The following is a 21,475-nucleotide window of genomic DNA, read 5'->3' as shown; positions in this document are numbered from 1 at the left end:
GGCTCTTCCTGGATATCTATAGTTCTGGAGGTGCTGCTTGCTTGTCCACAGTCGAGGCTGAAGGCTCAGGTTGGGAAGAGTGATCTTTGGCCTCAGCCGAGGCAAGATCCTGTCTTGGGATCCCTGTTTCTGGGAGCTCCAACTAACACAGACTACCCCAAGCAGGGGTAGCTGGCACACTTTACGACACCTAACATGTTGTAGCGGGGAGACAGAGTTTGGTAACATACTCCAGAATGTTACACATGCAGGACTTGTTATACGGCCAAAAGGCAGCTAGATACATTTGGGATCCCTCTGTAGTCAATGGGGATCTGACAGTTCCCGGCATTATCTGGTTATGCCGGATACAGTGAACTCCGCAACAACCTCCTTGATTTCAAAACGCTGATGTGAACTCGGAGGATTCACATCAGCGTTTCGCTTTCCATTTTAGCAATCCGTTCAAATGTGATTAAAATAAAAAATAAAAGAATTGCCAAAACGGAAAGCAAAATGGAACACTTTAAAGCCATTCTATTTTGATCCGTCCGCATTGGGTTTAATGGAAAAAGGAAAGGAAGGCAGCATTCAGTCAGGTTTCCGTTATTTGGGATGGAAAAAGACAGGACTCTTTTTTTTTTTTTTTTTTTTTATGTCCAAAATTACAGAAACCTGACGGAATGCCGCTTTCTATTGAACTCTAGGAGGACAGATTAAAAAGGAATGCCCTTTAAAGTGTTCCGTTTTGCTTTCCATTTTAGCAATTCCATTATTTTACATTTTAATCACATTTGAGCGGAAAGTGAAACTACACCAGAAAGTGAAACTCTAACGTGAATATCCCCTGAGCCTTATAAGACAAAGACAGAAGGAACATTCATTTTCATTTCTCACTGGAGATATGGTTAAGTGAAATGCTGAAATATTGTATAGAGAAGTAAAATGACATGATGCGACATTTGTGCGACTTTAGTCACGCAACAGCTCACAGTCTTGCTCTGCCCTATAATTAAATTATACATATATCATGCTAATATTGCATTGAAATGTTGAACTCCTGTGAAAGTGCAGCTCAATGCATTCATATGTGTGTATCCATCGTGTAAGGGTATGACCACACGGTGAAGTCGTGACACTGCTTTGCTGCATTCGACTATGGCTCCAATTAAAATAATATAGACTTGCACTGTTAAGTGGGTCTGTATTGATGGCATTGAAGGTGCCACGTGGCCATTAACAATACAGACCCACTGAACAGTGTGGTTTTCATTAGTTTAATTAGAGCCCGCCGCATCACAACCGCGACATGGCTGCACAGCATGGTCGTACCGTAACTTAACTTGCTGCTCAGTAGAATCCCAAAAAACCTCACAGCCTAAAAGGACAAATTTTATTGAATGTTAAGATTGAATAAATATAAGCACAAATGACAAACTTCTGTGATTCGAAGTGAATGAATGCTGCTCGTACCGTAGCTGAGAGTATGGATCTCCTGAGGAATACTGGGCTCTCCTGCACCCGTCACGGTCACTCCTGACACCGTTACTTCATAGGTCTGACTGCCTGTGAGACCCTTAATCTGGTAACGTCTTTGACTCGAGACATTTAGAAAAATATCTAGAAAATAAACATCCAAATATAATCGTGATTTACCGGTAACTAAAATCTGGTTGAACAGTGCAAAAAAGTACAAGAGAAAAGAACTCCAGTGAAAACTCATTGTATTTAGTTGTTTCTCCAGCCCTACATTATCAGGCCGATTTTACTCAGTGACAATGCTCTGGGATTTCATTTCCTGTGAAGGTTTGGCTAAAAACTTCAAATACAAGTTTGGCAAAAGAAGAAAACGCAACAGTTGATTTTTTTAACCATGAAAAATATTGCATATTATCTTAACCACCTCAGCCCCCCTAGCTTAAACACCCTTAATGACCAGACCACTTTTTACAATTCTGCACTACACTACTTTCGCGGTTTATTGCTCGGTCATGCAACTTACCACCCAAATGAATTTTACCTCCTTTTCTTCTCACTAATAGAGCTTTCATTTGGTGGTATTTCATTGCTGCTGACATTTTAACTTTTTTTGTTATTAATCGAAATTTAACATTTAACAAAATGTAACAAAATGACACCCCAAAACACATTGCCCAACTTCTCCTGAGTACAGCGATACCACATGTGTGACACTTTTTTGCAGCCTAGGTGGGCAAAGGGGCCCACATTCCAAAGAGCACCTTTTGGATTTCACAGGCCATTTTTTACAGATTTTGATTTCAAACTACTTTGCATGCATTTGGGCCCCTAAAATGCCAGGGCAGTATAACTACCCCACAAGTGACCCCATTTTGGAAAGAAGACACCCCAAGGTATTTCGTGATGGGCATAGTGAGTTCATGGAAGTTTTTATTTTTTGTCACAAGTTAGTGGAATATGAGACTTTGTAAGAAAAAAATAAAAATAAAAAAATCATCATATTCCGCTAGCTTGCGACAAAAAATAAAAAATTCTAGGAACTCTCCATGCCCCTCACGGAATACCTTGGGGTGTCTTCTTTCCAAAATGGGGTCACTTGTGGGGTAGTTATACTGCCCTGGCATTTTAGGGGCCCTAATGCGTGAGAAGTAGTTTGAAATCAAAATCTGTAAAAAAAAATGCCCTGTGAAATCCGAAAGGTGCTCTTTGGAATGTGGGCCCATTTGCCCACCTAGGCTGCAAAAAAGTGTCACACATCTGGTATCGCCGTACTCAGATGAAGTAGGGCAATGTGTTTTGGAGTGTCTTTTTACATATACCCATGCTGGGTGAGAGAAATATCTCGGCAAATGACTACTTTTCCCATTTTTTTATACAAAGTTGGCATTTGACCAAGATATTTATCTCAGCCAGCATGGGTATATGTAAAATGGCACCCCAAAACACATTCCCCAACTTCTCCTGAGTACGGCGATACCACATGTGTTACACTTTTTTGCAGCCTAGATGCGCAAAGAAGCCCAAATTCCTTTTAGGAGGGCATTTTTAGACATTTGGATCCCAGACTTCTTCTCACGCTTTAGGGCCCCTAAAATGCCAGGGCAGTATAAATACCCCACATGTGACCCCATTTTGGAAAGATGACACCCCAAGGTATTCAATGAGGGGCATGGCGAGTTCAAAGAATTTTTTATTTTTTGGCACAAGTTAGCGGAAATTGATTTTTTTTTGTTTTTTTCTAACAAAGTCTCCCTTTCTGCTAACTGGGGACAAGAATTTCAATCTTTCATGGACTCAATATGCCCCTCAGCAAATACCTTGGGGTGTCTTCCTTCCAAAATGGGGTCATTTGTGGGGTGTTTGTACTGCATGGAATTTAAGAGTCTCCGCAATTATTACATGTATGGCCAGCATTAGGAGTTTCTGCTATTCTCCTTATATTGAGCATACGGGTAATGAGATTATTTTTTTTCATTCTCTGGGCTGAAAGAAAAAAATGAACGGCACAGATTTCTTCATTCGCATCAATCAATGTGGATAAGAAAATCTCTGCCAAAAAAAAAAGGAGGGGAAAGGCGTCTGCCAGGACATAAAAGCTCTGCCCAACATCCATATCCACTTAGCTCGTATGCCCTGGCAAACCCGATTTCTCCATTCACATCAATCGATGTGGATGAATACATCATTGCCGTGATTTTTTTTTTTTTAAATACAAAGTGTTTGCCAAAGCATATGAACACCGCCGCCCCCTCAGCTCATATGCCTCGGCAAACGTATCTTTTACTGCAGAGGAGAAATCTCGTCTTGCAGCGCCGCATACACCGACTTTTGTGCAATCTGACAGCAGCGCAATGCTTCTGTCAGAATGCACATCAGTGCTGCAGCTAGTCGATCGGTTAGTCCACCTGGAAGGTAAAAAAAACAAAACAAAAAAGAAAAAAACAGGCCGCAACGCAATAAATTTATTAACTTTATAATAACATTTGAACGGAACATAGAAACTTTAACTTTTTGAACAGAAATTAACTTTTTTGCTTACCGGTGATTTTTTTTTTTTTTTTTTTACCTTTATAGGACAAACCTCTCCTTCCCCATGGGACAATGTGCAAAGCGCAAATCGCCCAAAGATGTGGTGAAGTACATTATGCACGCACTTTGTCCCAGGTGAAAGGAGAGGTTTGCAGCAGCTGTGAGTGAAAGGGCCCTAATAGCCCTGTGTGCCTGTCCTGTGAGATGCAATCCATATGCTAAGTGTACCTGTGTGTGGTACTTCCGGAAACACTAAGCACAGGGCAGGGTGGTCAGGGCAGTCAGGATAGAAATAGCGGGTGTCATGCCTTATTCCACTCCTGCTACAGACACAACATCTTTTTCGGGGTGACGGTTGGGTTGAGGTACCAGCAACGACATTGGGGAAATGTCGCTCATGTAGACGGCTCACTACACTGGTGGATGGGTCCACGGAACCTGCTGGATACAGGAGGTTCTCTATATGATCTCTTCCTGAAATTTGAGGAAGGATCCTGTTCTCCCAGCCTTACTGTAGAGAACAAAACTATTATATGCAGCCAATTGAATCAAATATACAGACACCTTCTTATACCAGTGTCTGGTGCGTCGAGAAACTAAATAAGGAGCCAACATCTGGTCATTGAAGTCCACCCTTCCCATGTGAAGGTTATAGTCGTGGACTGAGAGGGGCTTTTCAATGACACTGGTTGCCCGTTCTATTTGTATTGTCGTGTCTGCGTGAATGAAGGAGAGCATGTAAACGTCACGCTTGTCTCTACATTTCACCGCGAGCAGTTCTTCGTTACACAAGGCAGCCCTTTCCCCCCTTGCAAGACGGGTGGTAACGAGCTGTTGGGGGAAGCCCCAGCGACTAGGTCGCGCGGTGCCACAGCAGCCAATCTGTTCTAGGAACAAATGCCTGGAGAGGGGCACACTTGTGTAAAAATTGTCCACATAAAGATGGTACCCCTTGCCAAATAAGGGTGACACCAAGTCTCAGACTGTCTTCCCACTGCTCCCCAGGTAGTCAGGGCAACCGACCGGCTGCAGGGTCTGATCTTTACCCTCATAGATCCAAAATTTGTGGGTATAGCCTGTGGCCCTTTCACAGAGCTTATACAATTTGACCCCATACCGGGCGCGCTTGCTTGGGATGTATTGTTTGAAGCTAAGGCGCCCGGTAAAATGTATAAGGGACTCGTCTACGCAGATGTTTTGCTCAGGGGTATACAAATCTGCAAATTTGGTGTTGAAGTGGTCTATGAGGGGCCGAATTTTGTGGAGGCGGTCAAAAGCTGGGTGGCCTCTGGGACGAGAGGTGCTGTTGTCGCTAAAGTGCAAGAAACGCAGGATGGTCTCAAATCGTGTCCTGGACATAGCAGCAGAGAACATGGGCATGTGATGAATTGGGTTCGTGGACCAATATGACCGCAATTCATGCTTTTTGGTTAGACCCATGTTGAGCAGAAGGCCCAGAAATTTTTTTATTTCGGGAACTTGGACGGGTTTCCACCGGAAAGACTGGGCATAAAAGCTTCCCGGGTTGGCGGCTATAAATTGAGTGGCATACCGATTTGTTTCTGCCACGACTAAGTCCAAGAGCTGCGCAGTCAAGAACAGCTAAAAAAATCCCAGTGCCGAACTGATCTGAGCTGTCTCAACCCGAACTCCAGACTGGGCGGTGAAAAGGGGAACTATTGGTGCGGCTGAAGTTGGGGGCTGCCAATCAGGGTTTGCCAGCACCTCAGGGACTCTAGGGGCTCTACGGGCCTGTCTGTGCGGTGGCTGCGACGGGGTATCTATTGCACATGCCACCGTACCAGCTTCAACTGCCCTTCTGGTGCTCGCCACTTCACCATGTTGTACGGCAGTACTGGTACTAGGTCCAGGATGGGCTGCGCTGCTGGTGTATGCCTCACCATGTAATCCGACAGCGCCAGCCCCACTCTGCTGCCCTTGAAGCAGATCCTGCGCAACCTGTGGTCTAGCAACATGGGGCCGGGTACGCCTGGTGCTATCAGGGACCTCAACCTCCTCGTCCGAACTTTGGGTCAGACTGCCACTGCTTTCTACAGGTTCCTATTCTGACCCGCTGGATTCGTCAGATGAGGGTTCCCATTCCTCATCCGACTGGGTCAGAAGCCTGTAGGCCTCTTCAGAAGAATACCCCTTGTTTGACATTTGGTCAACTAAATTTAGGGGGTATTCCCTGAGACTACCTAAGAAAAAAAGCAAGCCTGTCTTACAAATGGGAGGCTAGCGAAGTACCGGAGGCCGCTGCGGTTGATAAAAAATATCAAAACTGATTTTTTTATCGCCGCAGCGCGTGTAAAGTGAATGTGCAGTGATCAAAAAAAAAATAATTTTTGTCACTGCGGTGGGGCGGGTGTGGGCGAACGCACGTGTGGGCGACCGATCAGGCCTGATCGGGCAAACACTGCGTTTTGGGTGGAGGGCGAACTAAGGTGACACTAATACTATTATAGATCTGACTGTGATCAGTTTTGATCACTTCCAGATACTATAAAAGTACAAATGTTGATTAGCGATACGCTAATCAGTGAATCAGTGACTGCGGTGCGGAGGGCTGGTCGCTAAACGATCGCTAAACTACCTAACCAAGGGGCCTAAACTATCCTAAAACCTAACAGTCAATACCAGTGGAAAAAAAAGTGACAGTTTACACTGATCACTTTTTTCCCTTTCACTAGGCGATTGACAGGGGCGATCAAGGGGTGATCAAGGGGTTAATTGGGGTCCTGGGGGGTGATCTGGGGCTAAGTGAAGTGTTTGGTGGCTACTCACTGTGATCTGTGCTCCTCTGCTGCGACCAACCGACGAAAAGGACCAGCAGAGGAGCAGAGAAGCCATTTAACACCATATTTATAAATATAAGGTGTTAGATGGCTTCTGATTCGATTTTTTGAAAATCGCCAGCCTGCCAGCAACGCTCATTGACTGGCAGGCTGGTGACTAAACGCTCCTTTAACTTTTGCCGGCCCGCAATGCGCATGTGCGGGCCGGCTGTGAGCGTAATCTCACGTCTCGCGAGATGACGCACCGGGCATCAAGGAGGAATGAATCGACCGCCGCTAGGACGCATCCCTGCGTTAGGCGGTCGGGAAGCAGTTAATGGTGCCCAAAAGAGAAAAAGAGAAACAATATAAAATATTGTAATTTCATACCCTTTAATGGCTAAGGTTACTTTCACACTGGCATTTTGGCTTTCCGTTTCTGAGATCCGTTCAGGGCTCTCACAAGCGGTCCAAAACGGATCCGTTTTGCCCTAATGCATTCTGAATGGAAAAGGATCCGCTCAGAATGCATCAGTCTCCATTCCGCTCTGGAGGCGGACAACAAAACGCTGCCTGCAGCGTTTTTCTGTCCGCCATGTGGTGCGGAGCAAGACGGATCTGTCCTGGCACACAATGTAAGTCAATGGGAACGGATCTGTTTTCTCTGACACAATAGAAAACGGATGTGTCCCTATTGACTTTCAATGGTGTTCAAGACGGATCCGTCATGGCTATAGAAGACATAGTGCAACCGGATCCATTCATGACGGATGCATGCGGTTGTATTATTGGAACGGAAGCACTTTTACAGATCCATGACAGATCCGCAAAAAACGCTAATGTGAAAGTAGGCTAACTAAAATACATGATGTTATAAGGCAAGCTTTCGAGACTCTGAGGTCCCTTCCTCAGGCCAGGAATGAAAAAATCTCTAAAGCAGGGGTCAGCAACCTTCGGCACTCCAGATGTGGTGAAACTGCAACTCCCAGCATGCACACTTGCTTGGCGTTCTCAGAACTCCCATAGAAGTGAATAGAACATGCTTGGAGTTAGGCCCCTTTCACACGGGCGAGTTTTCCGTGGGGGTGCAATGCGTGCGGTGAACGTATTGCACCCGCACTGAATCCTGACCCATTCATTTCTATGGGGCTGTGCACATCAGCGGTGATTTTCACGCATCACTTATGCATTGAGTGAAAATCGCAGCATGCTCTATATTGTCCGATTTTCACGCGACGCAGGCCCCATAGAAGTGAATGGGAAGCGTGAAAATCGCATAGCATCCGCAAGCAAGTACGGATGCGGTGCGATTTTCACGCACAGTTGCTAGGAGACGATCGGGATGGAGACCCGATCATTATTATTTTCCCTTATAACATGGTTATAAGAGATAATAATAGCATTCTGAATACAGAATGCATAGTAAACTAGCGCTAGAGGGGTTAAAAAAAACAACAACATAATTTAACTCACCTTAGTCCACTTGATCGCGAAGCCGGCATCTCCTTCTGTCTCCTCTGCGCTGAACAGGACCTGGGGTGAGCTGCTGCATTAAATAGAAGTTAAGGACCTTTGATGATGTCACTCCGGTCATCACATGGTCTTTTACCATGGTGAATCACCATGGTAAAAGATCATGTGATGTACCATGTGATGACCGGAGTGACGTCATCAAAGGTACTTAACCTCTATTTAATGCAGCAGCTCACCCCAGGTCCTGTTCATCAGCAGAGGAGACACAAGGAGATGCCAGCTTCGCGATCAAGTGGACTAAGGTGAGTTAAATTATTTTTTATTTTTTTTAACCCCTCTAGCGCTGTTTTACTATGCATTCTGTATTCAGAATGCTATTATTTTCCCTTATAACCATGTTATAAGGGAAAATAATACAATCTTCAGAACATCAATCCCAAGCGCGCATTTTCCCGCAACGCACCCGCCTGTTATCCGGGCAAAAAAACTGACGCCCGTGTGAAAGAGGCCTTATAGTTTCACAACAGCTGGAGTGCCCGAGGTTGCTGATCCCTGCTCTAAAGAAACATAGATATAACAGGAAAGAACAGAGAGGTGGAGTAAAAGGTATCAAATTACAATATTTTATATTGTTTCTCTTTTGGAAAGCATCAAGACTTTTCACTACTGGCTAACACGATACCAAACCTGTTTTTAGTATATTATGAAATCGCTGGTTCCGGGTGAGCTAAGGTGGATAAGGTATATGTAAAGTGATAAGTTACAGATGTGCCTGCACTTAAAGGCGTTGCCCCGTCTGGGATATTTAGGGTACATGCCACATGATCAGGTTTTGTTAGACAGAATGTATAAAGGGAAGATACAACTTCTCTTTTTTGAATACACTCCTGGTATTGGCTTTCAGAAATGCTTCAGGAAACCTGACCGTGTGGCCATACACTTATGGCTTATCGACATGATATAGCATAAATGTTAGATAGGTGCAGGTCCGAACTATAGCACTCACTCCTACTTCAAGAACGGGGCCCCAAAGTGAATAGACAGAAGTCCCATAGCAGTTGTAATAGTGCAAGTGCACCTACTCCATGTACTCTACTATGGGACTTATGGAAATAACTGAACCAACACTTGGCTATTTCAGAAGTCCCATAGCAGAGAATGGAGGGTGGCTGTCCATGTGTTCTCTTTGAGTCCCCATTCTGGAGATAGAATAGGGTCTTGCATCTGTCAGACAGTTATGTCATATCCTTTCATTATACCATAAATGTCCCACATTTAAAGGAATACCCCTTTAACCTTTCTTTGAAGAGGTTGTCCTGCCATATATATTGATGACCTATCGTCAGGATAGGTCATCAGTATCAGATTGGCGGGGGTCCAACACCGGGCACCCCCACAATCAGCTTTTTGAAGAGAATGGTTGGTGGTCCATGCGAGCGCTGCTTCCTCTTCTTTACACTATGCGTCGTCTCCTGTGGAGCATGGACTGCTCATTACACTGCACTTCCAAGATGACGTGCAGTGTGATGAAGAGGAAACAGCGCTTGCATGGAGTGCCACCTTCTCTTCAAACAGCTGATTGGCGGGGGTGCCGGGTGTTGGATCCCCACTAATCCGATATTTATGACCTATACAGGGAGTGCAGAATTATTAGGCAAGTTGTATTTTTGAGGATTAATTTTATTATTGAACAACAACCATGTTCTCAATGAACCCAAAAAACTCATTAATATCAAAGCTGAATATTTTTGGAAGTAGTTTTTAGTTTGTTTTTAGTTTTAGCTATTTTAGGGGGATATCTGTGTGTGCAGGTGACTATTACTGTACATAATTATTAGGCAACTTAACAAAAAACAAATACAGGTCCTTCTCAAAAAATTAGCATATTGTGATAAAGTTCATTATTTTCTGTAATGTACTGATAAACATTAGACTTTCATATATTTTAGATTCATTACACACCAACTGAAGTAGTTCAAGCCTTTCATTGTTTTAATATTGATGATTTTGGCATACAGCTCATGAAAACCCAAATTTCCTATCTCAAAAAATTAGCATATTTCATCCGACCAATAAAAGAAAAGTGTTTTTAATACAAAAAAAGTCAACCTTCAAATAATTATGTTCAGTTATGCACTCAATACTTGGTCGGGAATCCTTTTGCAGAAATCACTGCTTCAATGCGGCGTGGCATGGAGGCAATCAGCCTGTGGCACTGCTGAGGTGTTATGGAGGCCCAGGATGCTTCGATAGCGGCCTTAAGCTCATCCAGAGTGTTGGGTCTTGCGTCTCTCAACTTTCTCTTCCCAATATCTCACAGATTCTCTATGGGGTTCAGGTCAGGAGAGTTGGCAGGCCAATTGAGCACAGTAATACCATGGTAAGTAAACCATTTACCAGTGGTTTTGGCACTGTGAGCAGGTGCCAGGTCGTGCTGAAAAATGAAATCTCCATCTCCATAAAGCTTTTCAGCAGATGGAAGCATGAAGTGCTCCAAAATCTCCTGATAGCTAGCTGCATTGACCCTGCCCTTGATAAAACACAGTGGACCAACACCAGCAGCTGACATGGCACCCCAGACCATCACTGACTGTGGGTACTTGACACTGGACTTCAGGCATTTTGGCATTTCCCTCTCCCCAGTCTTCCTCCAGATTCTGGCACCTTGATTTCCGAATGACATGCAACAGTCCAGTGCTGCTTCTCTGTAGCCCAGGTCAGGCGCTTCTGCCGCTGTTTCTGGTTCAAAAGTGGCTTGACCTGGGGAATGCGGCACCTGTAGCCCATTTCCTGCACACGCCAGTACACGGTGGCTCTGGATGTTTCTACTCCAGACTCAGTCCACTGCTTCCGCAGGTCCCCCAAGGTCTGGAATCGGTCCTTCTCCACAATCTTCCTCAGGGTCCGGTCACCTCTTCTCGTTGTGCAGCGTTTTCTGCCACACTTTTTCCTTCCCACAGACTTCCCACTGAGGTGCCTTGATACAGCACTCTGGGAACAGCCTATTCGTTCGGAAATTTCTTTCTGTGTCTTACCCTCTTGCTTGAGGGTGTCAATAATGGCCTTCTGGACAGCAGTCAGGTCGGCAGTCTTACCCATGATTGCGGTTTTGAGTAATGAACCAGGCTGGGAGTTTTTAAAAGCCTCAGGAATCTTTTGCAGGTGTTTAGAGTTAATTAGTTGATTCAGATGATTAGGTTAATAGCTCGTTTAGAGAACCTTTTCATGATATGCTAATTTTTTGAGATAGGAATTTTGGGTTTTCATGAGCTGTATGCCAAAATCATCAATATTAAAACAATAAAAGGCTTGAACTACTTCAGTTGGTGTGTAATGAATATAAAATATATGAAAGTCTAATGTTTATCAGTACCTTACAGAAAATAATGAACTTTATCACAATATGCTAATTTTTTGAGAAGGACCTGTATATACCCATTTCAATTATTTATTTTTACCAGTGAAACCAATATAACATCTCAACATTCACAAATATACATTTCTGACATTCAAAAACAAAACAAAAACAAATCAGTGACCAATATAGCCACCTTTCTTTGCAAGGACACTCAAAAGCCTGCCATCCATGGATTCTGTCAGTGTTTTGATCTGTTCACCATCAACATTGCGTGCAGCAGCAACCACACTCCTCCCAGACACTGTTCAGAGAGGTGTACTGTTTTCCCTCCTTGTAAATCTCACATTTGATGATGGACCACAGGTTCTCAATGGGGTTCAGATCAGGTGAACAAGGAGGCCATGTCATTAGATTTTCTTCTTTTATACCCTTTCTTGCCAGCCACGTTGTGGAGTACTTGGACGCGTGTGATGGAGCATTGTCCTGCATGAAAATCATGTTTTTCTTACCTTGCAGACTTCTTCCTGTACCACTGCTTGAAGAAAGTGTCTTCCAGAAACTGGCAGTAGGACTGGGAGTTGAGCTTGACTCCATCCTCAACCCAAAAAGGCCACACAAGCTCATCTTTGATGATACCAGCCCAAACCAGTACTCCACCTCCACCTTGCTGGCGTCTGAGTTGGACTGGAGCTCTCTGCCCTTTACCAATCCAGCCATCTGGCCCATCAAGACTCACTCTCATTTCATCAGTCCGTAAAACCTTAGAAAAATCAGTCTTGAGATATTTCTTGGCCCAGTCTTGACGTTTCAGCTTGTGTGTCTTGTTCAGTGGTGGTCGTCTTTCAGCCTTTCTTACCTTGGCCATGTCTCTGAGTATTGCACACCTTGTGCTTTTGGGCACTCCAAATGGGCAGTTATTTTGCACCTTGGTTTTTCCACACGCTTCTTGCGACCCTGTTGACTATTTTGAATGAAACGCTTGATTGTTCGATGATCACGCTTCAGAAGCTTTGCAATTTTAAGAGTGCTGCATCCCTCTGCAAGATATCTTACTATTTCTGACTTTTCTGAGCCTGTCAAGTCCTTCTTTTGACCCATTTTGGCAAAGGAAAGGAAGTTGCCTAATAATTATGCACACCTGATATAGGGTGTTGATGTCATTAGACCACACCCCTTCTCATTACAGAGATGCACATCACCTAATATGCTTAATTGGTAGTAAGCTTTCGAGCCTATACAGCTTGGAGTAAGACAACATGCATAAAGAGGATGATGTGGTCAAAATACTAATTTGCCTAATAATTCTGCACGTAGTGTACTGGCGATAGGTCATCGATATATTTAGCAGGAAAACCACTTTAATTGATTTGTTATGCAATTTGTCGTGATACCAATTCAATACAATATTACACTATCCAGTAAAAAAAAAAAAAAAACAATATACACATAATGTATTCTTTTTTTTAACATCTGTCAGACTTTTTAATTTTTCAGAAATGAATTCCTGAATATATGGACTATTTTCTCTGTTGAGTACCGCCATGGTATAAGTGTCAGTGTTGACGTTCCTAGCAAGAAAGCAGTAGAGACTTGCAGTGCTGACCACGAATGTGTTATTTTTTCACAATTTTTAAAATTTCATATTTGTTTAACAGACCATAACTCTTGGGATATGTACAGAGGCAAGAAAGTGATCACTATAGTCTGCAGGTGAGGACCAAATGTGGACCACAGATGGCTGCTGAAAATGTTGATCAACTTCATAAATTGTGGTCAAGTCGTTGCTGGTGAAAGTGGTTTTGCAATAGGCACGTACAGAAAGGATACATGAATGCTAGTCGTTTGTGGGTAAGGCTGTGACAGGGTGCAACTGACTGACTGTAGAATGTAGAGCTTCAGGCATTACCGATGGTGAGGTTCATTGTGTCACTGCTTGATGCTGTATGTGGTTTTTATCAAACTCATCTGAATTCTGAAACCAAAATAACTTTCATCTGGTGGCATTGTGCAACTGCAGGTTAAATGTTCACACAACAACAAAAAAAGTGACAAATATACACCAAAACCACGGATAGGCGATAACATCATAGCATGTGTCAAGGGGTGGGATATATTAGGCAGCAAGTGAACAGTCAGTTCTTGAAGTTGATTATTAAAAACAGGAAAAATGGTCAAGTCTATGGATCTGAGTGACTTTGACAGATGTGATAGCTAGATAACTGGGTCAGAGCATCTAAAATGTCTAGTATTGTGGGGTATTTCTGGTATGTGGCGCTGTTACATAGATGATGTGATCTTCATCTGGAAACAAAGTAAAGAAGAATTGGAAAAATTCCTAGAAATAATTAATATTAATAACTTAAATTTGGTCTTTACCTCAAACATACAGGAGAGCACCGAATTCTTGGATTTACTAATCACAAAATCTGGTAATAAATACATATGAGACGTTTCGCAAACCCACAGCTAGAAATAGCTATATTGATTTTTCTAGCTGTCACCTGCCAAAATGGCTGACAAATGTCCCCTCTGGTCAGTTCTGTAGGATAAAACGGAACTGCACAGAGGGACACACTTTTGAGATAGAGGCCATTGAGATGAAAAGACAATTTATTGAAAAGGAATATCCTGAAAACTTAGTGGAGGAGTCACTCAATCAAATTAGGAAACTAGATAGAAGAGAGTTTTTTGAGAAGGAAGACAACAAAGATGAAAATGAGAAAGATAAAACACAAAACAAAGAAGAAGCCATTAGGGTTGTTCTTCCATTTAATGAGAACTATAGGAAGATTCAGAAAATTATTAAAACCCATTGGCACCACGTGTTGAATGACAAAATTGTGGGACATCTACTTCCGACTGTTCCGACGATTACCTTCACTAGGGCACCTAATCTAGGTATTAAGGTGGCCCTTACTGTAAAACCTTGGAAACAGAACAAGTTGAGTCTTTCAGGAACCTGGCTGAGTCTGAAGGGTTTTTATAAATGTGCAAGGTGCATGGGTTGTAGAATGAATAAGAAACCCCACCTGACGACGACTGTCCCCTTGACTCAGAATGATTTTAATTGGGAGATAGAAGATTGTCTTACATGTGACTCCAGTGGAGTTATCTACCTTCTCCAGTGTCCTTGCAATAGACAATATATAGGACGCACCAAGAGGCCATTCAAAAAAAGAGTGGCCGAGCATATTGCTAACATCAGGAAAGGGTACGATAAACATTCCCTATCAAAACATTATAAAGACGTACACAACCAGGATCCATCCAGTCTGATGTTTGTGGCACTGGAGAAGGTGGAGAAACACTGGAGTGGCGGTGATTTTATTAGACAAATGTCTAGGATAGAATCCAGACGCATTTATGAATTTGGATCTCTACAACCGAAAGGTCTTAATTCGGAGTTGGAGATTTTTGGATTCATGTAGGTTGGGTGTCTTGTGGCCGACGGCACGTCGCATGCCAGGCTGTTTATCGGCGCTGCGACGTGTCCTTGGCTCCTAGATACCCACCCTTCCTTCTCTATCAAATTCCAAGAATTTTATCAAATTCCAAGAACCCTATAAATCTCCAACTTTCAAGATTCCTCAAATGCATTATAAATGTTGGGGAGTATTTATAGTTTTATATCTGGATTTTAATCTAAATAATTTGTTTAATAATATTTTATCATTAAAATGTGATTTTATAAGTGTTAGCAATTAGATATCAAGTTTATATTTCATACATCAGTATATCACACCAATTGGGACATTTGGGCAAAAAAACGCATGTGTCCCCAAAAAAACGCATGGAAACTGCAAGTAGTGAAAGAATTTTTTTTTTGTTTGTTTTTTTCAATGCTGTATAGAATTATCCCCTGATTATGTGGGAGGATTTCCTGACCAATTGGGAACAGCATGAACAGCAGGTGTTTGAGAGTTGGGAAGTAATTAAGGAATGGATAAAAATGGAGGCCAGGCAGGCAGACACTTGACCACTGAGGAAGGGAGAGCGAATCTACCCGAAACGCGTATGGTGAAAGAAGTGATGTACCTGTATTGAGAAGCCTCCGATAAAACTGTATGGCCATACAGAGAAAGAAAAAATTTTTACAGTAAAGGAACAACTACTTTTATCGTCGAGAAGCTGTACCGAAGGAAATTGCGGAACAGAGTGTCAACTCCCGCGATCTTTGGAACTCCCGCAAAATTTGAACCAGCTTGCTGGAAGGAGCGATCAAATAAGCCGGCAGACATTTAAAGCTCCACTCAAGCAACAGGGAGACAGCAGACACCAGACGGTAAGCCAAATACCGATTTAAAGTTTACCTCGACTTTAAAAGGAAATACCATAAGAGACTTTTTATTCCAACATTATCAGGATTCCTGTGGACATTTTATGAATACATTACGTTCCCAGGGGAAATACACCTACAATATTTAAAGTGATACTCATTTTCCCAATCTGAGATAGATTCACAGAGAAAATGCCTCCCCCTTCACAATAACAGCATATATAGGACCTGGACAATACTTGAAGTTTTTGGTGTGTGATTTATATCAGTGAATTTATCGACTATAGATTAGTATCAAACATTTTATTATCATATATTTTATCATTCAATACAATATCGACTATACTATTATATCTACTATAGTTTATGTGATTGTAGTTTTTGTATGTCATTGCTATAATACACTGTTTTTTATTATTTTTATTACTTGAATTTTATGGGGATTTAATAATAAATATTTTCTGCATATGTCAATTTGGTTGCCAAGTGTATGAATGCGCGCTCATTTTTCTATTGTTACATTCACTTTTTAACAGAGGGTGGGGTGATTCCCTCTATATGAGCTTGCAGCACCACCCTGTAACTACTAAGGAGTGAGCCACTACAACCCACTACTATTTCTGGTATGTCGTGGTTAGTACCTCCCAAAAGTGGCCCAAGGAAAGACAACCAGTGAACTAGCATCAGAGTAATGAACACCAAAGGTCCGTTGATGAGCTTGGAAGCGTGAAAGCTAGCTTGTCTCTACATAAGAACAGCTCCTGTAGCACAGATAGCTGACAAAAGGATATGCTGGCAGAAGGTGTTGGCACACACACAGTGCATCAGAGCATATGTGGCTACATAGCTGCAGACCGGTCACAGGGCACATCCTGTCCACTGCTGAATGCATGTGAGCATCAGGACTGGACCACAGAGAAATGGAAGAAGTTGGTCCCATCTAATGAATTACATTTTACATCATGTGGATGGCCAAGTGCTTTTGCACTGCCTACCCGGGGAAGAGGTGGCACTATGGGATGAAAACAAGCAAGTGGAGGCAGTGTGATGCTCTGGAGACTGTTGTCCTGGGAATCCCTGTATTTTCACATTCATGTGGTTGATACTTTGACATGTACCACCTACCTAAACGTTGTACAGACACAAGTACATCCCTGCATAGCAACGATGTTACCTAATGACAGGGGTCTTTTCCACCAGAATGATGCTCCCTGACACAGTGCGAAAATTATTTCAGAATAGTTTGAGGAACATGAAAAAGAGTTCAGGGTGTTTGCTTGGCCCCCAAATTCCCCAGATCTCAATCTGATGTACTGGAAAAACTAAGCTGACAGAGGCACACCACCAATGAGGCGAGGTGAGGCAATTGCCTCAGGCGGTGATCCCTAATGAAAAGTGGGGGTCGGCAGCTGGGCAGTGAGCGCTTCCATTCTGACAGGCTTCTAGCCTTGTGCCTGCAGTCTCTTGGAGGCAGGCACAAGCCTTGCGATTACATCATCACAGCGTGGCCTTAGTCGGGCAGCATGTCCTGTGTCCTGCGCTGTATCTTGACAGCCACATGAGGGTAAGTATTCGAGTTTGCTATTTTTCTTTAGCACCATGCCGTTAGGCCTTTACGGGGGGAGGCCATTATTATAACTGGGGGAACACTATGGGGACATTGTTTCTGCTGGGGCACTAACAGGGAACCTTTTTTGCAGTGTCGCACATTTTAGGGAGGGCACTTTGGGGACATTGGTTCTACTGGGGGCAGTAAAACGGTATTTATTTAGTACTCACACACATAAGGCCTCACGCACGAAATCATATTTTTGGTCTGTGCCTGATCCATGTTTTTTTGGGGGGATCATACATGGGCCTATTCATTTCTATGGGTCTGCAAAAAAAAAAAAAAAAGACAGCACACGGATATCATCCATGTGCTATCTGCATTCATGTAGCCGGGCAGCAACCTGTACTATTCTTGTCCATTTTGCAGACAAGAATAGGTATTTTTACAGTGGGTCCTGCGGAAATTATGGATCCACAATTTGCAGACCATAAAACTAATACGGTCATGTACAGGAGGGGAATTATTACCGCTGGGTGTAATATACTGGGCTTTATAATTTATTATTATTGGTGTTATGAGGAAGGGCTGGAATTGTCTCTGGTAGCCCGAAAAGCTTATACAAGACTGCTATTTTCGTAATTCATGGATGAGTTTTTACCGCAAGCAAAATAAATCTACATTCCTTTATTCAAGTGGAGCTGGATTTCTTTCAACCTCTTTTCGCACTGGGCTTTATTACTACTGAGAGACTTTGGGGAACAAGATTACTAATATAGGCACTATGGGGACATTATTACTTCTGAGGCGCAATGAGGGACATTAGTACTATTGGGGGAACTGTTAACACTAAGTGCAGTGAATCATTTCTTACATTTTTTTTATACTGTAGATTTTTATTAGCACATAGCGTGCAAATTTTCAATAATACAGAAAGGAAGAAAAGGGAAAAACATGAAATGGTACGACTTACCTCATACAGAGTCATTTGGCAGACCATCAAAATGGGAACATGTACAATGAACATCGCGTGTAGTAGTACAGGTCCCATAATTATATCCAAAGATGTACCACGTAAAAAACTCAGGACTAGGGATAAGATTTAGTGTCCCACTAGGTAGGAGTGGGCACTACACAAGGGTCAATTGGGTAACTTGTTACTTCTGCTCACAAGGGACAGTGATGTTATCTTTATCCATGCATTGTAATGTATTTCCTATGTGTTTTTTTGCATTGGTATATTTCCCCTGTTAATGCTTATCAGGCCTAGTTGGGTGTAATTAGACATCCTAGACACTAGAGGGAGATAGGGAGCCCCTAGTATAAATGTCCAGGCCCAGACAAGGAGTGGTTAGGTCATAGTCAGGAGTCTGTGGAGACAGAAGTGAGAAGGCACCAGCCCAGGATATGCTGAGGGCCTCCTCCTGATATGCAGCTGGACAGTCCTGGTTCCTAGCTGCACCAAGAGGCTAGAAGGAGTACAGCCTGCTTGGAGACCAAGTGTATTCCAGGGGACTAGAGGAGTCACCTCGTCAGCCTGAAGCTCCTGAGGCTAAGGATAGCTCAGTTGAGATACCCCAGTAGTAGGACAGCACCTCCTGGGAGCAACCTGCAGTCATCTGTCAGCTGAAGCAGAGAGAGACAGCTAGGAAGCAAAGGTATTGTAACCTTAAGCAAGCGCCAATACTGGAGGAAGGAATTCATACCAAGGATTTAAGCCAGCGAAAAGGATCCAGCCAGCTAGAATAGCTGTGGGGATAGAGCAGCATAGCACTGCCAAGTATTGTATACCCTCCAAGTATCTTGCAAGATTGCAACCTGCTGTGATATAAACCTGCTGTGCTTTTGGAACTGTAAAGGACTGCATTAACCTCTTCTGTACTGCATGTATAAAGTTGGACTGTTGTCACCAAGTAAAGCAACGTTTGGTTCACTATACCATCTGTGTACCTCACTTATTGCTACTGAAAACCGGTGTGCCACCGTCACAGGCACTGGCGTTACGAACCTTAAAGGGACCTTGCCTCAGGCACTCTAAACACCTGCAACAACCAGGGCACCTCACCCAACATCAGGCCAGGTCTCTACACTCAGAGTGTGCCCCAGAGGAATTAGTGTCTGCCTCTCATTCACTGCTACATGCCTGCCCAGGGTCCTCCAGAAAGTGAGTAACCCTCGATTGCCCATACCGTGACCTCACTGTCGCTATACCCTGCAGGTCTGGCGTGTTGCATATCTTGCAAGATTTATGCCTGCCATATTGTGAAGTGAACCTGCTGTGCATTTGTGCTATAAGGGACTGCATCATTATCAACTGTAACTGCCTGTACAAAGTTGGACTGTTCTGCCAAAGTTAAGCAACGTTTGGTTTACCATCTGTGTACTCCATTAATACTCCTACAAATCGGTGTGCCACCGTTAAGGGACTGGCGTCAAGATGCCTAAATGCTGGCTTGAATCCTTGGTATATAATTCTTCCTCCAGTATTGACCCTTGCTTTATATTTAAGTACCTCTGCCCCTCAGCTTACTTCTCTGAGCTGGGTGTTCTGTCTCTGCTGGGTTGGAAGGTGGCTGCAGGTTGCTCCCAGGAGGTCCATATCTACTACTGGGGTTTCTCATCTGTGTTTGCTGGATTACTGGTCTCGAGGTAGGCTGTACTCCTTCTAGCCTCCTGGTACAACTAGAAGCCTGGACTATCTAGCTGCATGTCAGGAGGAGGCCCTCAGCATATCTCTGGCTGGTGCCTTCTCACTTCTGTCTCCACAGACTCCTGACTACAGACCTAACCCCTCCCTGTCTGGGCCTGGACATTTATACTAGGGGCTCCCTATCTCCCTCTAGTGTCTGGGATGTCTAACTACACCCAACTAGGCCTGCTATGGATGTAACAGGGGAACCATACAAATGCAAAAACACACAGAAAATACATTACAATGCATGGATAAATATAATATCACTGTCCCTTGTGAGAAGAAGTAACACGTTACCCAATTGACCCTTGTGTAGTGCCCACTCCTACCTAGTGGCACACTACATATTGTTTGGAATTGTTACACAATGTTGTTAAGGGATGCCGTGAGACATTCCATGGACCAGAAGTCACGGACCCTGGCTATAAGCATCGACTTAGTGGGAGGGGTAGTCTACTTCCAGGATTTAGCGATCAAGGATTTGGCTGCAGTACATAGTGAGAAAAACAGCCTGGAGGAGTACTTGTCCAACCCCAGAGGTGGTAGGTTAAGTAAGTAGACCTTTGGGTCTAGCGGTACAGGGGATCCAAAAAGGGAATGAGCTACGTCCCCTACCTCCCGCTAAAATGGGATGATACTGTGGCACATCTAGAAAATATGATACAAAGAACCCACGTCGTTCAGGCACTGCCAGCAGACAGAGGGATTTATGGAATGTAGGAGTGCAGGGGTATGGTACCAGTGTATTAGCAGCTTATACTGCGTCTGCTTATACATGGTGCAAATAGATGACTGGACTGCCCTATTCCATACAGTCTGCCAGGCACTGCGAGAAAGAGGGCATCCAAGATCTAAGGGCGGTAGCCTATTTTTCCATGTAAGCATGATATGGGGGCTCGCCCTCTGCAATTGTGGCCAGAAGTCGGTAGATAAGAGAGATCAGACCTCTCGTCCCTGTGCCCAGTCTGCACAAGCGCTCAAATGGGGTAGGAAGTGACACCTTAAGTGAACCAAAAGTGGTGCCCACATAGTGACGAACCTGGAGATAGTGGAATCCCTCCGTCGCCGGTAATTTCGATTGGTCCTGAAGTTGCGCAAAGGACCTCAATGTCAGAGTAGAGGCGTCTACATTGTCCGCCAGATGGAAGAGACCCAACGACGACCAGGCCCGGACCATGGGGGCGGTCAAGCTAGAGGTAATAGCTGGGTTGTAGAGAAAGGACATCATAGAGGAGTGCTGAGAAGGACATGAGGGGTTAAGTGCTGTTGGGGGGAGTCCTAACAAAGCATGACCATCTGGATGAGGACTAACGCACGCAACCTGAAACATCAACGGTTAAAATTGCACACAAAGGCCAAACAG

At 43.6% G+C, this 21,475-nt stretch overlaps 1 protein-coding gene across 1 annotated transcript in view; it reads right to left on the bottom strand.

Annotated features, from left to right (window-relative positions):
* The window catches only part of LOC122936185 (interleukin-12 receptor subunit beta-1-like), an 85,651-nt gene that overhangs the window by 5,225 nt on the left and 58,951 nt on the right, over nucleotides 1-21,475 (bottom strand). The window contains exon 13 of the mRNA XM_044292270.1: nucleotides 1,453-1,599. Coding sequence (XP_044148205.1) covers nucleotides 1,453-1,599 — 147 coding nt within the window. The remainder of the gene's footprint in view (nucleotides 1-1,452; nucleotides 1,600-21,475) is intronic.

Source organism: Bufo gargarizans, chromosome 1, assembly GCF_014858855.1.
Source record: "Bufo gargarizans isolate SCDJY-AF-19 chromosome 1, ASM1485885v1, whole genome shotgun sequence".
NCBI classification, from domain to species: Eukaryota; Metazoa; Chordata; class Amphibia; order Anura; family Bufonidae; genus Bufo; species Bufo gargarizans.
This window is presented reverse-complemented; position numbering and strand designations above follow the sequence as displayed.